Source organism: Amblyomma americanum, chromosome 6 (assembly GCF_052857255.1).
Source record: "Amblyomma americanum isolate KBUSLIRL-KWMA chromosome 6, ASM5285725v1, whole genome shotgun sequence".
In the NCBI taxonomy this organism is placed as follows: Eukaryota; Metazoa; Arthropoda; class Arachnida; order Ixodida; family Ixodidae; genus Amblyomma; species Amblyomma americanum.
In genome coordinates this window covers 80,269,953-80,285,607 of record NC_135502.1, presented here as the reverse complement: position 1 = coordinate 80,285,607, position 15,655 = coordinate 80,269,953, and the positions used below count along the sequence as shown (strand labels likewise).

The window sequence follows — 15,655 nt, the reverse complement described above, 5'->3', positions numbered from 1 at the left end:
CAGAGGAGTGAAGTCATAGCCGCAGCAGTAACCCTACAGTGTTCCAAGCGCTGTCAGTGGACCACTTCTATTCCATTACCGGACAGTCGCTGTGCGGGCTGACCTACTATCCATGTCCCTCCACGGCAGTGCAGTTTTCCTATTGGGCGGTGTTCTGTAGTGTCGTGGTGATCCTCCTCTTGTCATCACTACCTCTAGTCCCCATCAGTGAAGTCCTACCCGCCAAGTGCACTAGACGCCCGCATGGTGTGTGCCGTGTTGCCTTTCTCGGACCCCCTCCCTCCTCCCATACCCCTCTCTCCCCGGCTCTGTGCGCCGCGGACTCCGAACTATGTGGCCAAGGGATCCCGGTAACCCACACAATGCTACGGACTGCACGCCGGAGGTAGTCATACCCTCGCCTTTTAAGAACCTTTGTAGGCTGGCACGACATTTCCGTTCGCGGCGTGCCGATCCTTTTGTCGTGCAAACTTTCGCCATGTTCGGTGTCAGGCTCTGCGCCCGGTTCTTACGGTGTTCATTTGAATCGGTCGAGAATTGGAGCTGGAAACACTTCATTCTTAAAACTTAAAGGAACAAGGTGAACTACCACTATGTTCAAATGCAGGCAGTGGCGCAGGCAGGGGTCCATGGCGTGGAAGTTGGTGATGCTGCTGGCGGCCAAGTCCAGGATGCCATGCCTGAACCGCCAGCATTGGACCTTCTAGAAATCAATGTGCTCGCCATGGCTTGGATATGGGGTCTGCTGCCTGGGGCCCTAACAGGCGGGGTGGTCACCTACTACCTGTGGTCTACGGTAATATTCACCGCAGTTCTCAATTTTGTGTATAATTTAGGGGAATTTCCCACTTGTCAGAGACTATTTGCGCACATTCAATTTGAGTCTATAGTTTCGATCTTCTCAGTATAGTGAAGTCTAAGCAGAGACAGATTCAATACGGCCCCACGCGAAACAGCGTGAGACCGTATTGAAAAATAATGAGAAGTTACGTGTGTGCGGGAGAAAATTTCACAACCCTGGTGACCAACTGGCTGTGCCAAGATCACATCTGGCTCTCATTCATCATACGTCACCCTGAAAAAGGAGCAGATTCGTCCTGTAGGTTGTTCTGCATTGCGTCGTTGTCGCAAATTTGTGCTTCTGCTGTTCCAGTACTTACTCGGCCCCGTGCGACATAAATTCTTCTCGGTTCTTGCGTGTAACAAGTTGCAAGAAAGATGCGGATTATTTCATGTAGAAGTGCGAGGGGTTTTCATTACTGTGAAAAGTTGGCGAACCCCAAGCTAAGTATAAAGAAAACGAGAACAAAGCACAATATACCTTGTTCATCATATAGCGTGCTATTTTATACTATAGCATATAAACATTAGGTCTGACTCACCCTCTGCAGCTTGAACGCTTCTCAACCCATGAATGAAGATGCCGTGTGACGGCAACCAATCTTTACTGAATATAAATTTTATTGGCGCAGTCAAAGTATGTGTCCCAAGGTGATTTTGAATAAGAATATAGTCACTGTTTGATTCTTGCGTGTAGACTTCCGCGATTCGAAATAGTTTCCCAAGAAACCCTCGATATCGAGCAATATTTATGGGGAGCAATTTAAACTTCAAAAAAGGGGGAGCCTCTCTGAGCGTTGTCCGTGTGGGTTCAAGAACAGTCGCGCTAGCCGCTATGTGAATCATCGCTTACTTGGACATCACCTCTTGAAGGGCATATTCGAGCCTCGTAGGTGTCCCTTTCTCTGATGTGTACTCTATCCCTTCAGAAAAAAGAATTCCTCCTCTTGTGGTATCGGAAATGTTGGTTTTGAAGAGGCTTGCGGTGGCTAAACGTTATCTTGCAATTTACATCGGCAGAATCAGAAAATTTCTCCCGGTATCCGAATTGTTTTTGTGCTGGAAGTTATCGCGAAATGTTTTTCTGCCTCGTATAGTAATAGGCGTCACGTGGACACTTGCATAATTTATGCTCTGCTGACACAAACCCGCAGCGACTTGTCAGCCACGCTGGCAGTGGAGATTACGCACCTGGTTTAGGGTTAGCCCCATCTGCCATGAAGGACAGAACCCACAACAGCCAGTGGCAGACTGCTCATTGTGTTTTTTTTTTTCGCGCTAGATGGCAGGGCCAGTTCGGTTAGGTAGTAGTCTCGCTGGTTGAGGACCAGAACTTTAAGGATTTTGCGCAAAACTAGGCAAGAGTCGATGCGAAACTTGTTGCTACAGAAAACAGACGTCCATATGCAATGTTCGCGGGAAACATGATCACGGATAATCCTAAGAGGGAAAAAATTTTCGAAACATGTTGCGTACAGTAACGTAGGAATTTGTATCAAGCGGAGCTATTGTTTAGGGCACATTTTAAGACACGTGAAATTAAGGGCTAACAAGAGAGAAAACGAGAATATAGCGTAACACAAAAAAGCAAAACATGCATTGCAAAGCAACCATTGCACAGCAAAACGATGCCCAAACAAAGAGGCAGAGCGCCGAATAGCGGTCCACAAGCTCTCCGGTGTCGAGAAACGTGCGACGATAGAAGACAAAAAAATTGGCGATGGTTTAGCTCTGGTTAAACCTGGAGTGACGCCATAGCTACAGCTGGCCGAGTGGAACTTGCTCAGTTGAATTGCAAAGTCAGTCTTCCGCCGCTCCGTATCACTGGGCGTTCCTTCTTAATCTTCGTCCCACTTGACACTGCACATGCGCACAGTTGTGGCAACTCGGTTTAGCCGGCGCGCCACTGGCAGCAGCAGCTGCTACGCTGCACGTGTTTGTTCACGTGACCAACCACGTGACGAACCACGTGATCAGCCACGGCGCCGCGCCGCCGGCAGCTGCTCCGCACCACGCGGCCAACCACGTTGAAGGATAGAAATGCGACCGTAATGTAGCTATCGCTACAAAACAAAGACGATGCTTATAGTTTTGTAGCGATAGCTACATTACAGTAGCAATGTGGCTGCTCCGCCACGCTGTCACGTGGTTGGCTACATAGTGCGGAGCAGCTGCTGGCGGCGCGGTGCCGTAGCTGATCACGTGGTTCGTCATGTGGTTGGTCACGTGACCAAGTTCCACTCGGCCAGCTGTAGCTGTCGCGTCACTCCAGGTTTAACCGAAGATAAACAACCGCCAATTATTTTTTCGATGCCAGAGGTGTCATACAGCACGAGTTATGGCAGACGGTGAATCAATTTTATTTCCGCGTGCTCCAACACATGCGTTATGCACTGCGACGCCGTTGTCCTGACTTATGGTCATCCGGACAATAGAGAGTTATAGCATATCGTTACCGTGTTTACGTTACCGTTTACCGTGTTACCGGACGTCGGATTTTCCGGTTAGCGCGGCGCACGCCAGAAGACGTTTTAGCGTACAGTCTCTCCTGTAACAAGTTACCGTAGGGCTAAAACGAGTGATGATGATGGCAGATGCCCAGCTTTTAATGATAAAAAAACGGATGCATTGCAATCATTTCTATGAAGTGAAATGCTACACTTTAATAATCATTTTTTCTGCATATAAAGACGTACAGACTACACTTCAGCTAACAGCTAACTCAGCGGCTTTTCAAATGTGCCCGTGAAGCTAGACACCTTTGCCTACCCTGGCCAGTAGACAATTTCACTACGTAGACCTCAGTAAGCTTGCATAAACAGCGCACGTTGCGTTGCGAGCGCTGTAAAAAAAAGCACAACTACGGCACCTGTTCGCCGTGCCGCAACGTCGCTTCTTTGTGTGTTTGGATGTGAACACTTTGGCGCCATCTAGTGGCAGTAAGTTAAAGCGCACCACCACCGGGCCGGAGAAACTTTTTTATTTTTTCGAAATTACTGATGAATATACCAAGAGAATTACCAGTCTTTTTTTTCCAGGAAAAAAAATCATGAAAATTTAGAAAAATGTTAAATCGGGCACGAAACTGAAGAGCTTCAGTGTAGTCGTTGCTATTTGGCTATGTACAGGACATATAGTCAGGCTTAACTGCTCAAAAATCGGCAAAATATCTCAGAAACATGGCCTAGTTGTTACTCAAACCTCAACGTATGAGTGAGAGTTTGCAAATTAAAAGCGAATGCCTTCATGTATAGCGAAAAATGGCGCCGAAGAACGCGGCGGCGGTGCTGTATTTTGTCCGAAGCGGCCGTGCAGGGCGCCGCCATGTTTGTTTACAAGCGAACGCTAACTGTCCGCAACGCTGAAAGGGATTCCGTAAATTGTTTGCGGGCAGGTAAGTGGCGGCGCATGCGCAGACGTCGCTTGCCGGGCCCGGTAAACGGTAACGTAAACACGGTAACGATATGCTATAACTCTCTAACGAAGCTTTCTCCACGATAATGCAAGGCCGCACACTGCTCTGAGCGGAACAAAATTTCTCGCCAAGCACAACATTACTGTACTTCCTTATCCGCCGCCATACTCGCCTGACTTCTCCCCATGCAATTTTTTCCTGTTTCGTCGCGTGAAGAGAGCCCTAAAAGGCCGCTGAATGGTGAGCGTGGAGGCCATTCAAGACGCCACGACAAAGGAGCTGACAGCCCTGCCAAAATAAGCGATTTCCAACTGTTTCCAAGACCTCAAGGAGCGTTGGAAGCTGTGTATAGACTGCAAGGGAGACTATTTCGAAAGGGTGCTGCACAAATGATTTCAATGTTAAACGCATTTTTTTAATGGACTCAGTCTCGGAACGTTACGGGCAAGGGTTGTGGGAATTCATCCAAAAGCAGCTACCCTCATTAGTCGACCTTTTTGGGTCCTAATGTAAAACTACGCGTAATCTCCGTAATCGTTAACCACAGCCGAGTTTGTTATCGTAGAAGGAACTCGTCTTCCAGCGCCTTCGGTTACACCATAATAATAATTGGTTTTGGGGGGGAAAGGAAATGGCGCAGTATCTGTCTCATATATCGTTGGACACCTGAACCGCGCCGTAGGGGAAGGGATAAAGGAGGGAGTGAAAGAAGAAAGGAAGAAGAGGTGCCGTAGTGGAGGGCTCCGGAATAATTTCGACCACCTGGGGATCTTTAACGTGCACTGACATCGCACAGCACACGGGCGCCTCAGCGTTTTTCCTCCATAAAAACGCAGCCGCCGCGCTCGGGTTCGAACCCAGGAACTCCGGATCAGTAGTCGAGCGCCCTAACCACTGAGCCACCGCGGCGGGGCTGTTACACCAGTCTCGGCCACCTAATTAGAAGATGGGCTCAGGGGAGTCCCCCAAAGTGGAGTTGATTTGTAATAATGAAGAAATTGATCACTCGCCGCAACACAAGCGCGGCCATATGGTTACAAATGACAGCTATCCAGCTTCCACAGAAACTTCATAGTTAGACAAATTCGTTCTGTTCGCGTGTTGAACCCGAGGCCACCACAGCAGCAGCTGAGCAGTCGCTCTACTAACTGAGCAAACGGGGACGGCTTGCATATTGTAGGGCTAGAGCGAACTGATCAACAACTAGAAGTGGGAAGAGTGTTGGTCAAATGATTAGGGGAGTCCTCAAGGAGGAATAGCTTTGTAACAAGGGAGTAATTACTCAGTTGCATCCACCCAAGCGCAGCCATACGGCTACTAGGCGGTTGTCCCAGATTCGAGCCCCAGTCCAGGCAGGATTTTTTAAATTTCGAAGTTTATGTGGAAGCTGCATAGCTTTCTTTTCCAGCCGTAAGGTTTTCATAGAGTTTCCTGTGGCCAGTAAATGCACAAATTGTCACTTTTAAATATTTAACCATTTGTCTTTGCATTTATTGAAAATCTCCTCTCCGAGAGAGGAGTATGTAGTAAATAATAACACAGCGTCTAACCCTACCCCTGTTTTGCTGGCGTTCCCTCGGGGATCGGCTCCTTGCCCTCTTCCCTTCCTTATCTTCATTAAAGATCTTCCTCTTGGCATAAACAATAACATTCTGCTTTTTGCAGACTGCGTAATTTATGCTGAAATAACAATCTTGAAGACAGTCTTAACATACAACGCGACTTACTACCAGTAGAAAATTGGCGTAAAAAATTGGGAAATGTTTTTAAACATTGCCAAGTGTAAGGTGATGCATTTTTATAGACGCTGCAACCTAATCGCACATAGCTACTTTTTGTATTGCTGTTGCTTACCGGCTATTAAACATACAAATGTTTTAGCGATCTTACGCGGTTAGCGCACATTAACCACATCACTTCAGCATCAAGTAGATCCCTGGGCTATCTTCGGCACTCAATGAAGTTTGCCCGAGCACATGTAAAATTACTAGCCTACACCACATTAGACATTAGTGTGCCCTAAATTAGAAGATGCAGCCGCCGTTTGGAGTAAACACCAAGATAACCTTTTCTATTATCCAACCTATACTAGTGTAACCGAACTAAAGAACCGATACAGCCTACTCTTATTAAGGCACTGCCGAAAATTAGCCAGTTTAGCCCTGTGTCATCAATTTTGCTATTAACTTCTATTTGCTGCTCACTCCACTATTGACTCCCGTATTCACTCCCGTCACTCCTGCCCCGTTTTAAGCCGTTTAAGCTTTTCACAAAAAAGGTCAACAAGTGTCATACCCTTGCCAAAAACAAACATTTGCGCAGCCTTTCTTCATCCGAACAGCAAAATATTCGAACAGCTGTCCCAATCCCGGTGTAGACATAGATGATTTGGTTAAGTTCAAAGATATGCTGAAATTTTTTTACGTACTTTAAGTTTCCGTGTACCTCTCTACCCAAACGTTGAACTACTGTACTTTGTTTCACTACGCAATTTTTATTGTTTACTAATCTATTATCCGGTTATTACCCACCGTTATGCGCCTCTTTCTTTTTCTTCTTGATTTTTTGTTTTGCAATCATGGGAGCAGTTCAGCGCTTTGAATTTTGATCTTGTGAGCTGTTTGCGCATGTTAGATTTGTATTTAGTACTTTTATGTTGACTTCGGGCATAGTGTGATCTTGTTTGTTTTTTCAGTTTTATTTTTGTACATCCCATTCCTCATGTAATGCTCCTTTCTGGGGTCCTTGAGGTTATAAATAAATAAATAAGCAGTAAGGCTACGCTTCAGTAGGTGCCAATGATTAATTACTCCCTTATAGCTAAGATGAAGTTGATCTCCTCATCTTATTCCCTGTCGCATTCGCCGAAATTTCCGCCCTTTCGTTACCCGCTTTCTTGTTCTGAAACAGTGAATGAGTGCCAGAATTCAGTTCATCATATTCGACTGAGTAAACCAGAAGTTATCAGGTTTTTCTTCAAGATGACCAGGCTCTCCTTTCCTCGTATCATTATTTAATGCTTGTTTACAAGTGCTCGCCACTTTCTACTGAATTTTCAACGTTACCCTCTCCTTTTTCGTTCCTGCCCCTTGTTCTGTGCTTTGTGACCTTTTTAGGCATTCCTTAGACGCGCAAATTTTGTACCAGCAATGAGTTATGAGAGTGAATGTCTATTATACGCTCGTGTGCAACCTCTACATCATCTCGATAGAAATAAGATATCAAGTCATTTTGTTGTTGGCGCAGGGAAAGAACGCGATTCAGTAGTATACCACATTTAATGCAGCTTACGAAGCGAAGTTTTTCAGGGGATGTAATACGAAGAGAACTTGGTCCATTAGAGCGATGCAATCGGTCCCAAGAAAAGGCAAGCGTAGCAGGGGGTGGTAGTGAATCAGGTAGAATGATGAGATTACGTAGTTTGCGGGGGTAAGATGGCCTTATCCGGTACAGAGCAGGGTTGCTTGGATACAGTGTTATGCACGTTACAAAAAGTAAGTAGCCTATTACAATTACAATTACTCCGTCTCAAAGTTAACTGATTACAGTGGTTAATTTCAGCCCCCGAAAAGTAACTGAACAATAACAGAAAAGTAAGTAATTACTATTGCGTAATGTTTGGACATATTTTTGCATTAACACTGATTTCCTAGGACTAAAACGAACTACTAGGGCTTTCTTGATATTACGTCAGAAATTAATTTTTTTAAGCGGAGTTCTTTCGCGAAGTTGTCGCTAAACTTCTCACATTTCCTGCTGAAAAACCAGCCGCTACACTGAACACTCTCTCAGGGTATTCAATGGAAAAAAAAGGGCAGTATTATAACACACAAACACCTTGCGCACCGGCTTATAGTTTCGCATTGCTACGACGATATTGTCCAAATCCTTTATGAAGTGGCGCACTCCGTTGTCCCTCCGTGCTTTGTGTGTAAGCCTGCGAGTTTGTTGTATTCGGAGGTAAGTTGCCGCGCCGTATGACAGGACGGGGAGCTCTCGCAGAGCGGTCACGTGATATTTTTTGGGAAGAGAACTGTCGCAGAAGACTTTGATTACCTGGTTGTGGTCCTGACATGATCGCGCGTGATGCTTCTTTGCAGCCGGGCCGTTGTCTCTCTGCTACATAGGAAACACCCCCCCTTTTTTTTCGTGAGGTCTGGAGAAAAAGTAATTGGTTGCCAGTAATCAATTACAGGAAAAAGTTATTGAATTACCCGGGACTTTACCATGCGAAACAAATAATCGTCTAATTACAAAATTACAAGAAAATACAGGTAATCACTTAGTTGTGACAATTTACGTACAACTCTCCTTGCAGGCCTTTGTCATGCAGTGGACGTAGTTAGATGATTAAAATGATGAAGGTACTTTGTGCAACACATTGAGTAATTCTTATCTTTAACCGCAGGTCGCAGACGCCGGCGTTGTTAAAGGGTGCACCTCCAGCGACTGTCGTGTGGCGGCGGAGCTCCTCAGGACGACGCTTGATCGGAGCGTCAAGCCGTGTGACGACTTCTACACCTACGTATGCGCCAGCTTCAAGGGCCCCGAAATAAACATCCTCTATACTGTAAGTGTTTTGTGTCCTCGTGCCGGTAACGAATTCCGTGGCACCCAGACCGGGTAGGAAGCGTCAGCGTGAAGAGAGCATGTGACACGTACCCAGCTGGATGATGCATACCTGTAGGCGTGGCTCCGCGTACTCCTCGGCTCCGCGCTTTCGCTTTGGCGCGTGAAAGGACCTGGAATTTATTCTTCTGTCTGATGATAATTAGGTTCGAGAAAAGCTGGAAACTTGTATGAATATTACTAACGGTGAGCTGCAAATCTCTAAAATAGATTAAGCGCCTAACTGTACTAGTTAACGGCTATCTGTTAGACTTCAGTTAACCATCTTCCTATTTAGCGCGCATGAGGGCCGTTTCATATGATTTGAGGCTAGGCCAAAATAATTGAGTGCAGTCGCTGATGCAGCTGTGCGTTTTCTAATGAGTGCTTTCACATGCCGGGAATACTAGCGGGCCCTGTCGGAGTGACGAAGAGGTTAGTCGCACACCCCTTGCGTCTGCTACCCGGCTGATTTCACAGACATCACGCACGCAACGATCCGCACATGTAACTACGTCACCAATCTTCTGTGAAAGCGACAATACTCACCTTGTGATTGCATTCCCAACAGGCGGAAGCCCTTCGCAAGCCGCCTACCACTAGACTGACACTCTCTCCAGTCGCAGACCGACGTAAATAGCAGTGTCTGGAGGATAAAATCTCAACTCAAGAAATGGATTTTAGCTTCTTTCTAGTGGCCGTCATAATAAAGAAAACTGCACGAAATCAAAGATTATTTCGATTAAGGAAAAATATTTTTAAAGCTTAAACTTATTCCTTGGTGAAGCACCCTACATATTGATGTGCTTGCATGCCTGCCTTTCTTGACAGAATGAAATATCGGGCAGAGAGTAGGTTTGCAGACGTGTCCTTAACAGAATATCAGAGATATGTCGTGCAGGAGCATTTCGAAGTGGATATTTCGGCGCCTTGATTCTCCTCCTGTGAGCTCGGATTTTACTATCGGTAGAACTGCAATACGCATGACTGTGCGCTCATTCGTCAAAGCTGCACTCCTGAAAAGCTTTTTTACAACTGCTGGCAGCTTTTTGCCACGTTAATCACGGATATCGAAGTCTGTGCTGGGACTACATTGTGGTCGAGTAATCAAACGCCATTCGCATTGCTTGGTATTTCCACAGCGCATGCTAGACCCGGACAGAAGGACGAGAAAACAGACACATGAGCGCTGCGGTGAACTGAATGGAAGGATTTACAGTAACCAAAAGTCTGTACAGTTATGATCAAAAACACCTCTTAATATGCCTTCTGAATTGGTATCGTCTACATAAGGAGTATTAAGGTATAGCTCCGGGGTTTTTTCGGGGTTCCAATATTTAAATAAACTAATTCTGTATTCTACGTTTTCCTCTCTCGAAATTTCATTGCTCCTATAATTTATTTTTAGGTTTTTCATTTCCATTGCAGTTCAGATTATTTCTAGTACAACACTGCATTTTCGACGCCACTGCGACATTCCCCGCAATTTGATACCGCTACTCACTTCACTAACATATTTTCGAGGCTTATATTAGATCAGCGCTGCCATTATAAGAAAGGAGTCGTCGTTTTAAATCGCTACTTCATCCATTTCAACGCGCGTGCGATCGTTTTTTCTAGTAGTGTTCCTAACGCCATCACTCTGTCCCTCGAACCACATTCCGTGGCCAGCGACAGAGTTTTGAGTTCAATTTGCTATTTTGGCTGGTTCAGAATGGTTCCAATCGGTACTTTCAAAAACGATTTGTTGGGGCCGAGAGAGGAAATTCGAAAAAAAATTCATGTGACTATAAACTCAAATAATTCGAAGAACCTCTAAATTGTCCTTTAAAAGGTTGTCGTTATTTTGAACTCGGCACAACTAAAAGAAACTCAAAATAAATGGAGTACACTTGCCGCGAATGTATTTAAACTATACTGCGGAGTACGGTTGTAAACCGAAACTGTTATAAAAGCGAGGAGGTGCTTTTATTCGTAGTGCCTGTTTTTTTTTTTTGCTATCATGTATATTATGAGTTAAGGAAACTTGCTGACCTAATCGCATAAATTTTCGTGGTTGGCCTACCGGCGTTGGCTTGCGTGATCGAGCAGTTAAACTGTCCCTGCTCACTAAATCACTCTTCCAGATGTGTAATCCATTATCTGTAAACTGTTCAGTTAGGCTTTTTTTTCAGGAAAGCGGAGATATCACTAAAATGCTTCAAGAACGGAACACGGGGATCTCTTCCACATAGTTCCTTTCGGTGAAACTAGCCTTTTTTTTCGTTTGTCATATTTATTCGCTTCCAGTAATGAAGCGCTATAGGGGCACAAGTGGTACAGCAAAAAACAAGGGCGCATCGTGTATTTCGCTCCGGGCCTCATGCCTTAATTTTTCATAGCTCCTTTGTCTCTACGGAGCTGTAAAGTTGGGCTCATTGAGTGCGATCTACGCGTCTTGTTCCTGCCGAAAATCTGGTAGTTTATTCGGAGAGGACGTGCTTATTCTATGTTTTTCTGAAGGAAATCACATCATTGAAAAGTGTTCTAGTAGCAAACGTTGGCTTCCATTTCAGGCTTATACTATCTCGGGGACTTTTAAGTTGTTTTGTTTGTTTTTCACCACTGCAGCCCGCAGGTATGCACTTGTTCTCGATGTGTTTTTTTTTTTCAATCTCCCTCATTGGTTCGATGAGACCTCCAGCTATGAGGCAGCTCTTGTTATGAACATGACTGACGCGCTTTTCAAATAAATGTGCCGAACATTGAAACAGACCAAGATTTTCGACCTCTTTAGATGCGCTTCTAAATCTGTGCAGAGTACACTGACACGTCCCCTTTGGCCCGCTTGCAGGTCACCGCCTACATGCACAACGTGACCGAGGCCATGCTCTACACCATTGAAGTTCCGCCCTCGCGTCAGAACGCCCTGCAGAAGGCGACCGGCCTGTACCGCGCATGCGTCAACATGGTCGTCACCAACAGGTCCGAGGTGCGTCCGGTCATTGCATACTGCGGTGGCTATGCGTCTATGGCGGTATGCTGCTCAGCAAGAGTGCGCGAGTCGGACACTTTACGCGGCAGCAGCAGTTATATAGAGGTGAAGTGCTACAATGCTTGTGTACGGAGAACTAATTGCGGAAAGCCGAAAAGATTTAGTCGTGGAGCAGATATGCCACTTTCAAACAGTGTAAGTTGATGATTGGGAAGCCAACCACCTGTTCAAGAAATATTTTTTGTCATTTTGAAAGCTAACGAATAAATAAGATGCAGTATGCTCTTTCATACGACGTGGCTGCTCTGTCAGTGAAGTTGCCGTAAACAGAGGTCCCGCACTGCAGCCTCTCACAGAGGCTAGGTGTAAGTTTCTGGGCCTGAAACTTGCTTATTTATTCTAGCACACCGGAGTTAATACCTCTGCGACGGGATAGCTATTCCACACTGGTGTTAACTTCAGTTCATATTCCACACTATTCGGGGCAGGGGACATCGACAAAGAACATTTCATCAGACAGCTGCTCACGTTACATTCCTGCTCAGTTAATGCGACCCTCTTTAGTACGGACGACCCAAAGCGTGGACAATTCTCTAGGAACGAAACTTTTTCAATTCATTTACGCAGGACGAAAATGCAAAGAGCCCATTGGGGCTCACGTATTTCTGTCACGTCAATATGGACAGTGATGAGAACCAAATCTCCACTGCCCCAACCAGACGTTTCCTTTCCTGCGGTTTGACATCAGACCACCCGCTTTAGTAACGGTCCTTTTTTTTGTGCTTTCATGGTTTACATTACCAAGGTACCCAATTGACGTTCCTTGCGGTTTGCTGTATTTCATTATTTGGTATGAAGAATGTGAACCCGCTTTCAAAAGCAGCCATCGATTAGGTACGGATATGTGTTAGCTCTTCTTGGGATGCGAAGAGACGAAGTGATTTGCCATCACGCCACCGGACACCGTCAAGCAGGTGGTGCGCCATTAAGAGCTCCAAAATGCGCAGCAATATTTTGAAAAATACTGGTGACCGGAATAATCCACTTCCTACTCCCAAAGATTTGTCTAATTTCCATCTCACTGACTGTCACTATGCACAAAAGCAGAAGTTAATTTTGCAAAGTGTTGTTATTTATGATTTGTTATTAGGGTCGATTCGCTTTGTGGACAGTTTTCGCTCGGGAACCAGCGTGCATATTAACGAGGCACGAGACACTGGGGACACCTTCAGCGTAATTCCTCTGTTTTCGCGTTGTCGTTGGTGTCGTCCACCTAGTCGCCCCGTCCTCATGTACCATTCTGCAACAAAATGACCCGCACCTGCGTACACATTTACAAAATTACGGCTCGGGTGCTACCACACTGCAGGCACCTCACGGCAACGCCACCCTTGCCTCCACCGTTTTTCGAAGGGCTGCTTTATCACCTAATTCAAACCGGAGCCTTAGCCTAATCTAGACCATGACGCAGAGTACACTTATCAGTCATGAACCTGCCCAGGCATTCATAGGCTACAGCGACTATTAGTGGTACGGACAGAGGGGCCCATTGGAAGTGGCAGTCGTGCTTGTCCTCATCACTGCGCTAATCATCTTGCTAACTAGCACTTGTCACTCGTTGTGTACTAAGGATAAACGTATTGATGAGCGTTGAGGATAGTTCGTTCTGAGCAAAAATTTGGATGACGCTTAACTTGTCCTCACGAGTCAAATGAGAGAGCATTTGAGATCATTTCCACCCAAGTGCTCCTTCTCTTTCATAGATTCGCAGTTCGCGGGAAGACCTCATACTACCGCTGGCGCATGTGGTGCAGTGGTTAAGCGATGTGCCGTTGCCCCGGCAGGTGGCTAGTTCAAACACGGGCACCGGTGGGGCTTGCGAGACCCAGGTAGTTCGACCCGAGCTCCTGTAAGGTTCAATTTTGTGGCAGGGTGTCTATCTCTAGGCCAATGAGCTGATGCGAAGTGCCACGGTGGGCAGGTGGCAGTTGCACCGATTTCGTTTGAATTGATTTCAGTGCCACAGGCCGTGGAGGGCGTATTGACCACAACTCGGAGGGCAGGTTGCCTCCTTCCCATCACCTGCTTTTTCCTGACTCGGACTGACGGACGCCGGCTTTTCGCGTGAACGGGACGTCTAATACAATCGCGCTGAACCGTGCGTTAATTATGCGAGTAAACACGGTAATTTTATAGCGCTCCTTTATGGAGCAGTCACTTGTGCAAGATGAACACTTCATATTATGACTACAGCTATAACCAGAACCAAACATATTAGCATTAACCACACAAGCGCTGTTGGTAACAGTCTGCAATTGTTGCATAGATATTCGTTCGTGATGCCTCGGGCGGCTACCGTTCACCGATGTGTGCTGGGACTTTGAAATGACATTATAAACGTAGAGTTATGACAGTGTCTGGACATTAAAGCTGCCCCAACGTCGCATCTCGCAGATATCATCGCTCAAGAACTTCCTCGCCTTGGTCGGTCTCGACATGTCTGATATGTCAGCCAGTCCACGCTTTAACACTGTGGAGATAATCGTGCGGCTATCCTTCGAATACGGCCTGCCAGCCATCGTTCGGTTTGAGGTGTTCCTCGTTGCCTGGCACCCTAAGAAAGCCGTGAAGGTACGAGTGATGGTAGCAGCGTACTGTAGACATCAGCCCATATAAAGCACTTATGATCATCATAGGTGCAAGTAGTTTCTTGGAGATGCCTATAAGGTTTCTCAGAGCGCGCGAAGAATGTTGGTGAACTGCACAATTATTATTTTTTATTTATTATTTACAGTATACTGCAGACCCCAAATGGGTCCTGGCAGGAGGGGCAAAAGAGGTATAAAATAAATACAGCAAATAACATCACAGATCAAAAATAAATAATGGCACAGAACAAGAAACAAGCACTCAGCAACTGTCAACAAGCAATTTTGTCAAAGGCACTGATGTTGCTTAGTAGATAAGGCGGGAGTTCATTCCATTGTGTTATTGTGCGCGGAAAGAATGACTATCATCAAGTTAAAAACATCGACCCTAGCGTTGTACGGTGTTAGTGATTCCAGGTGATTATTTCTTGTTAGTCGCGTTGCGCTGGGTTTAATAAATGGATCAGGGCTCATGGAAAATTTGCTATTTTTGAGTAAGAGAAGTAGCTTCAGCCTTCGAATAAAGAACTCATGCAAAGCATTTCTGTTCCCGAAACAAGCAGAGGAAAACTTATTTTCACTCAGTTGATTATTCCACCTGTAGTCCCGACGGTTCGCTGAAAAGAGGTGTTCTCCGTAGGACTAGAACACATGTGGAGGCCTAATGGCACGTAAATTTCACGGTTAAGAATTGAGGCAATCGCTTCTTGGATCCACTATGTCGCATCTCAATACACACTGCTGGGAGCGCAGCTCTTCACCCTCATATCCAGTATAACACCTCTTATAACATATGTGGGGTGGCTGCTAAAATCCCGGCTATAAGCGTACCGCCGTATAACCAAAGCATTTCTTTCAGGTAGAAATACATGCTGGATGTATAGCTTTCTTTTAAAAAAGTTTTTTTTATCCCCGAACAAAAAGCGACCAAAGAAGACCACTGCACGCTTAGAATCGTTTTAGCATAGCGCACGCAGCGCGACCGCGGAAGTTACCACGAGCGCCGTCGCGGATCTGCGCATGCGCTTGTTATCGACGCATTCGCAGTTCCGCGAAGGCAGACTCGCTAACCTTTCGGTCACGCCGGCGCGCGGTATTTTAAAACATGTTTTTTAGAGGCACGCCATGCACAGCCGGAAAAATGTCTTAATTTTGACCTGCCGCTGTATC

The 15,655-nt window shown here is 45.9% G+C and overlaps 1 protein-coding gene across 1 annotated transcript in view; it reads left to right on the top strand.

Annotated features, from left to right (window-relative positions):
• The first annotated feature begins 449 nt into the window (after window positions 1–449).
• Window positions 450–15,655, top strand: part of LOC144095339 (membrane metallo-endopeptidase-like 1) — a 37,473-nt gene continuing 22,267 nt past the window's right edge. Inside the window, exons 1-4 of the mRNA XM_077629104.1 lie at window positions 450–796; window positions 8,664–8,825; window positions 11,697–11,834; window positions 14,292–14,468. Coding sequence (XP_077485230.1) covers window positions 602–796; window positions 8,664–8,825; window positions 11,697–11,834; window positions 14,292–14,468 — 672 coding nt within the window. The 5' untranslated portion in view covers window positions 450–601. The remainder of the gene's footprint in view (window positions 797–8,663; window positions 8,826–11,696; window positions 11,835–14,291; window positions 14,469–15,655) is intronic.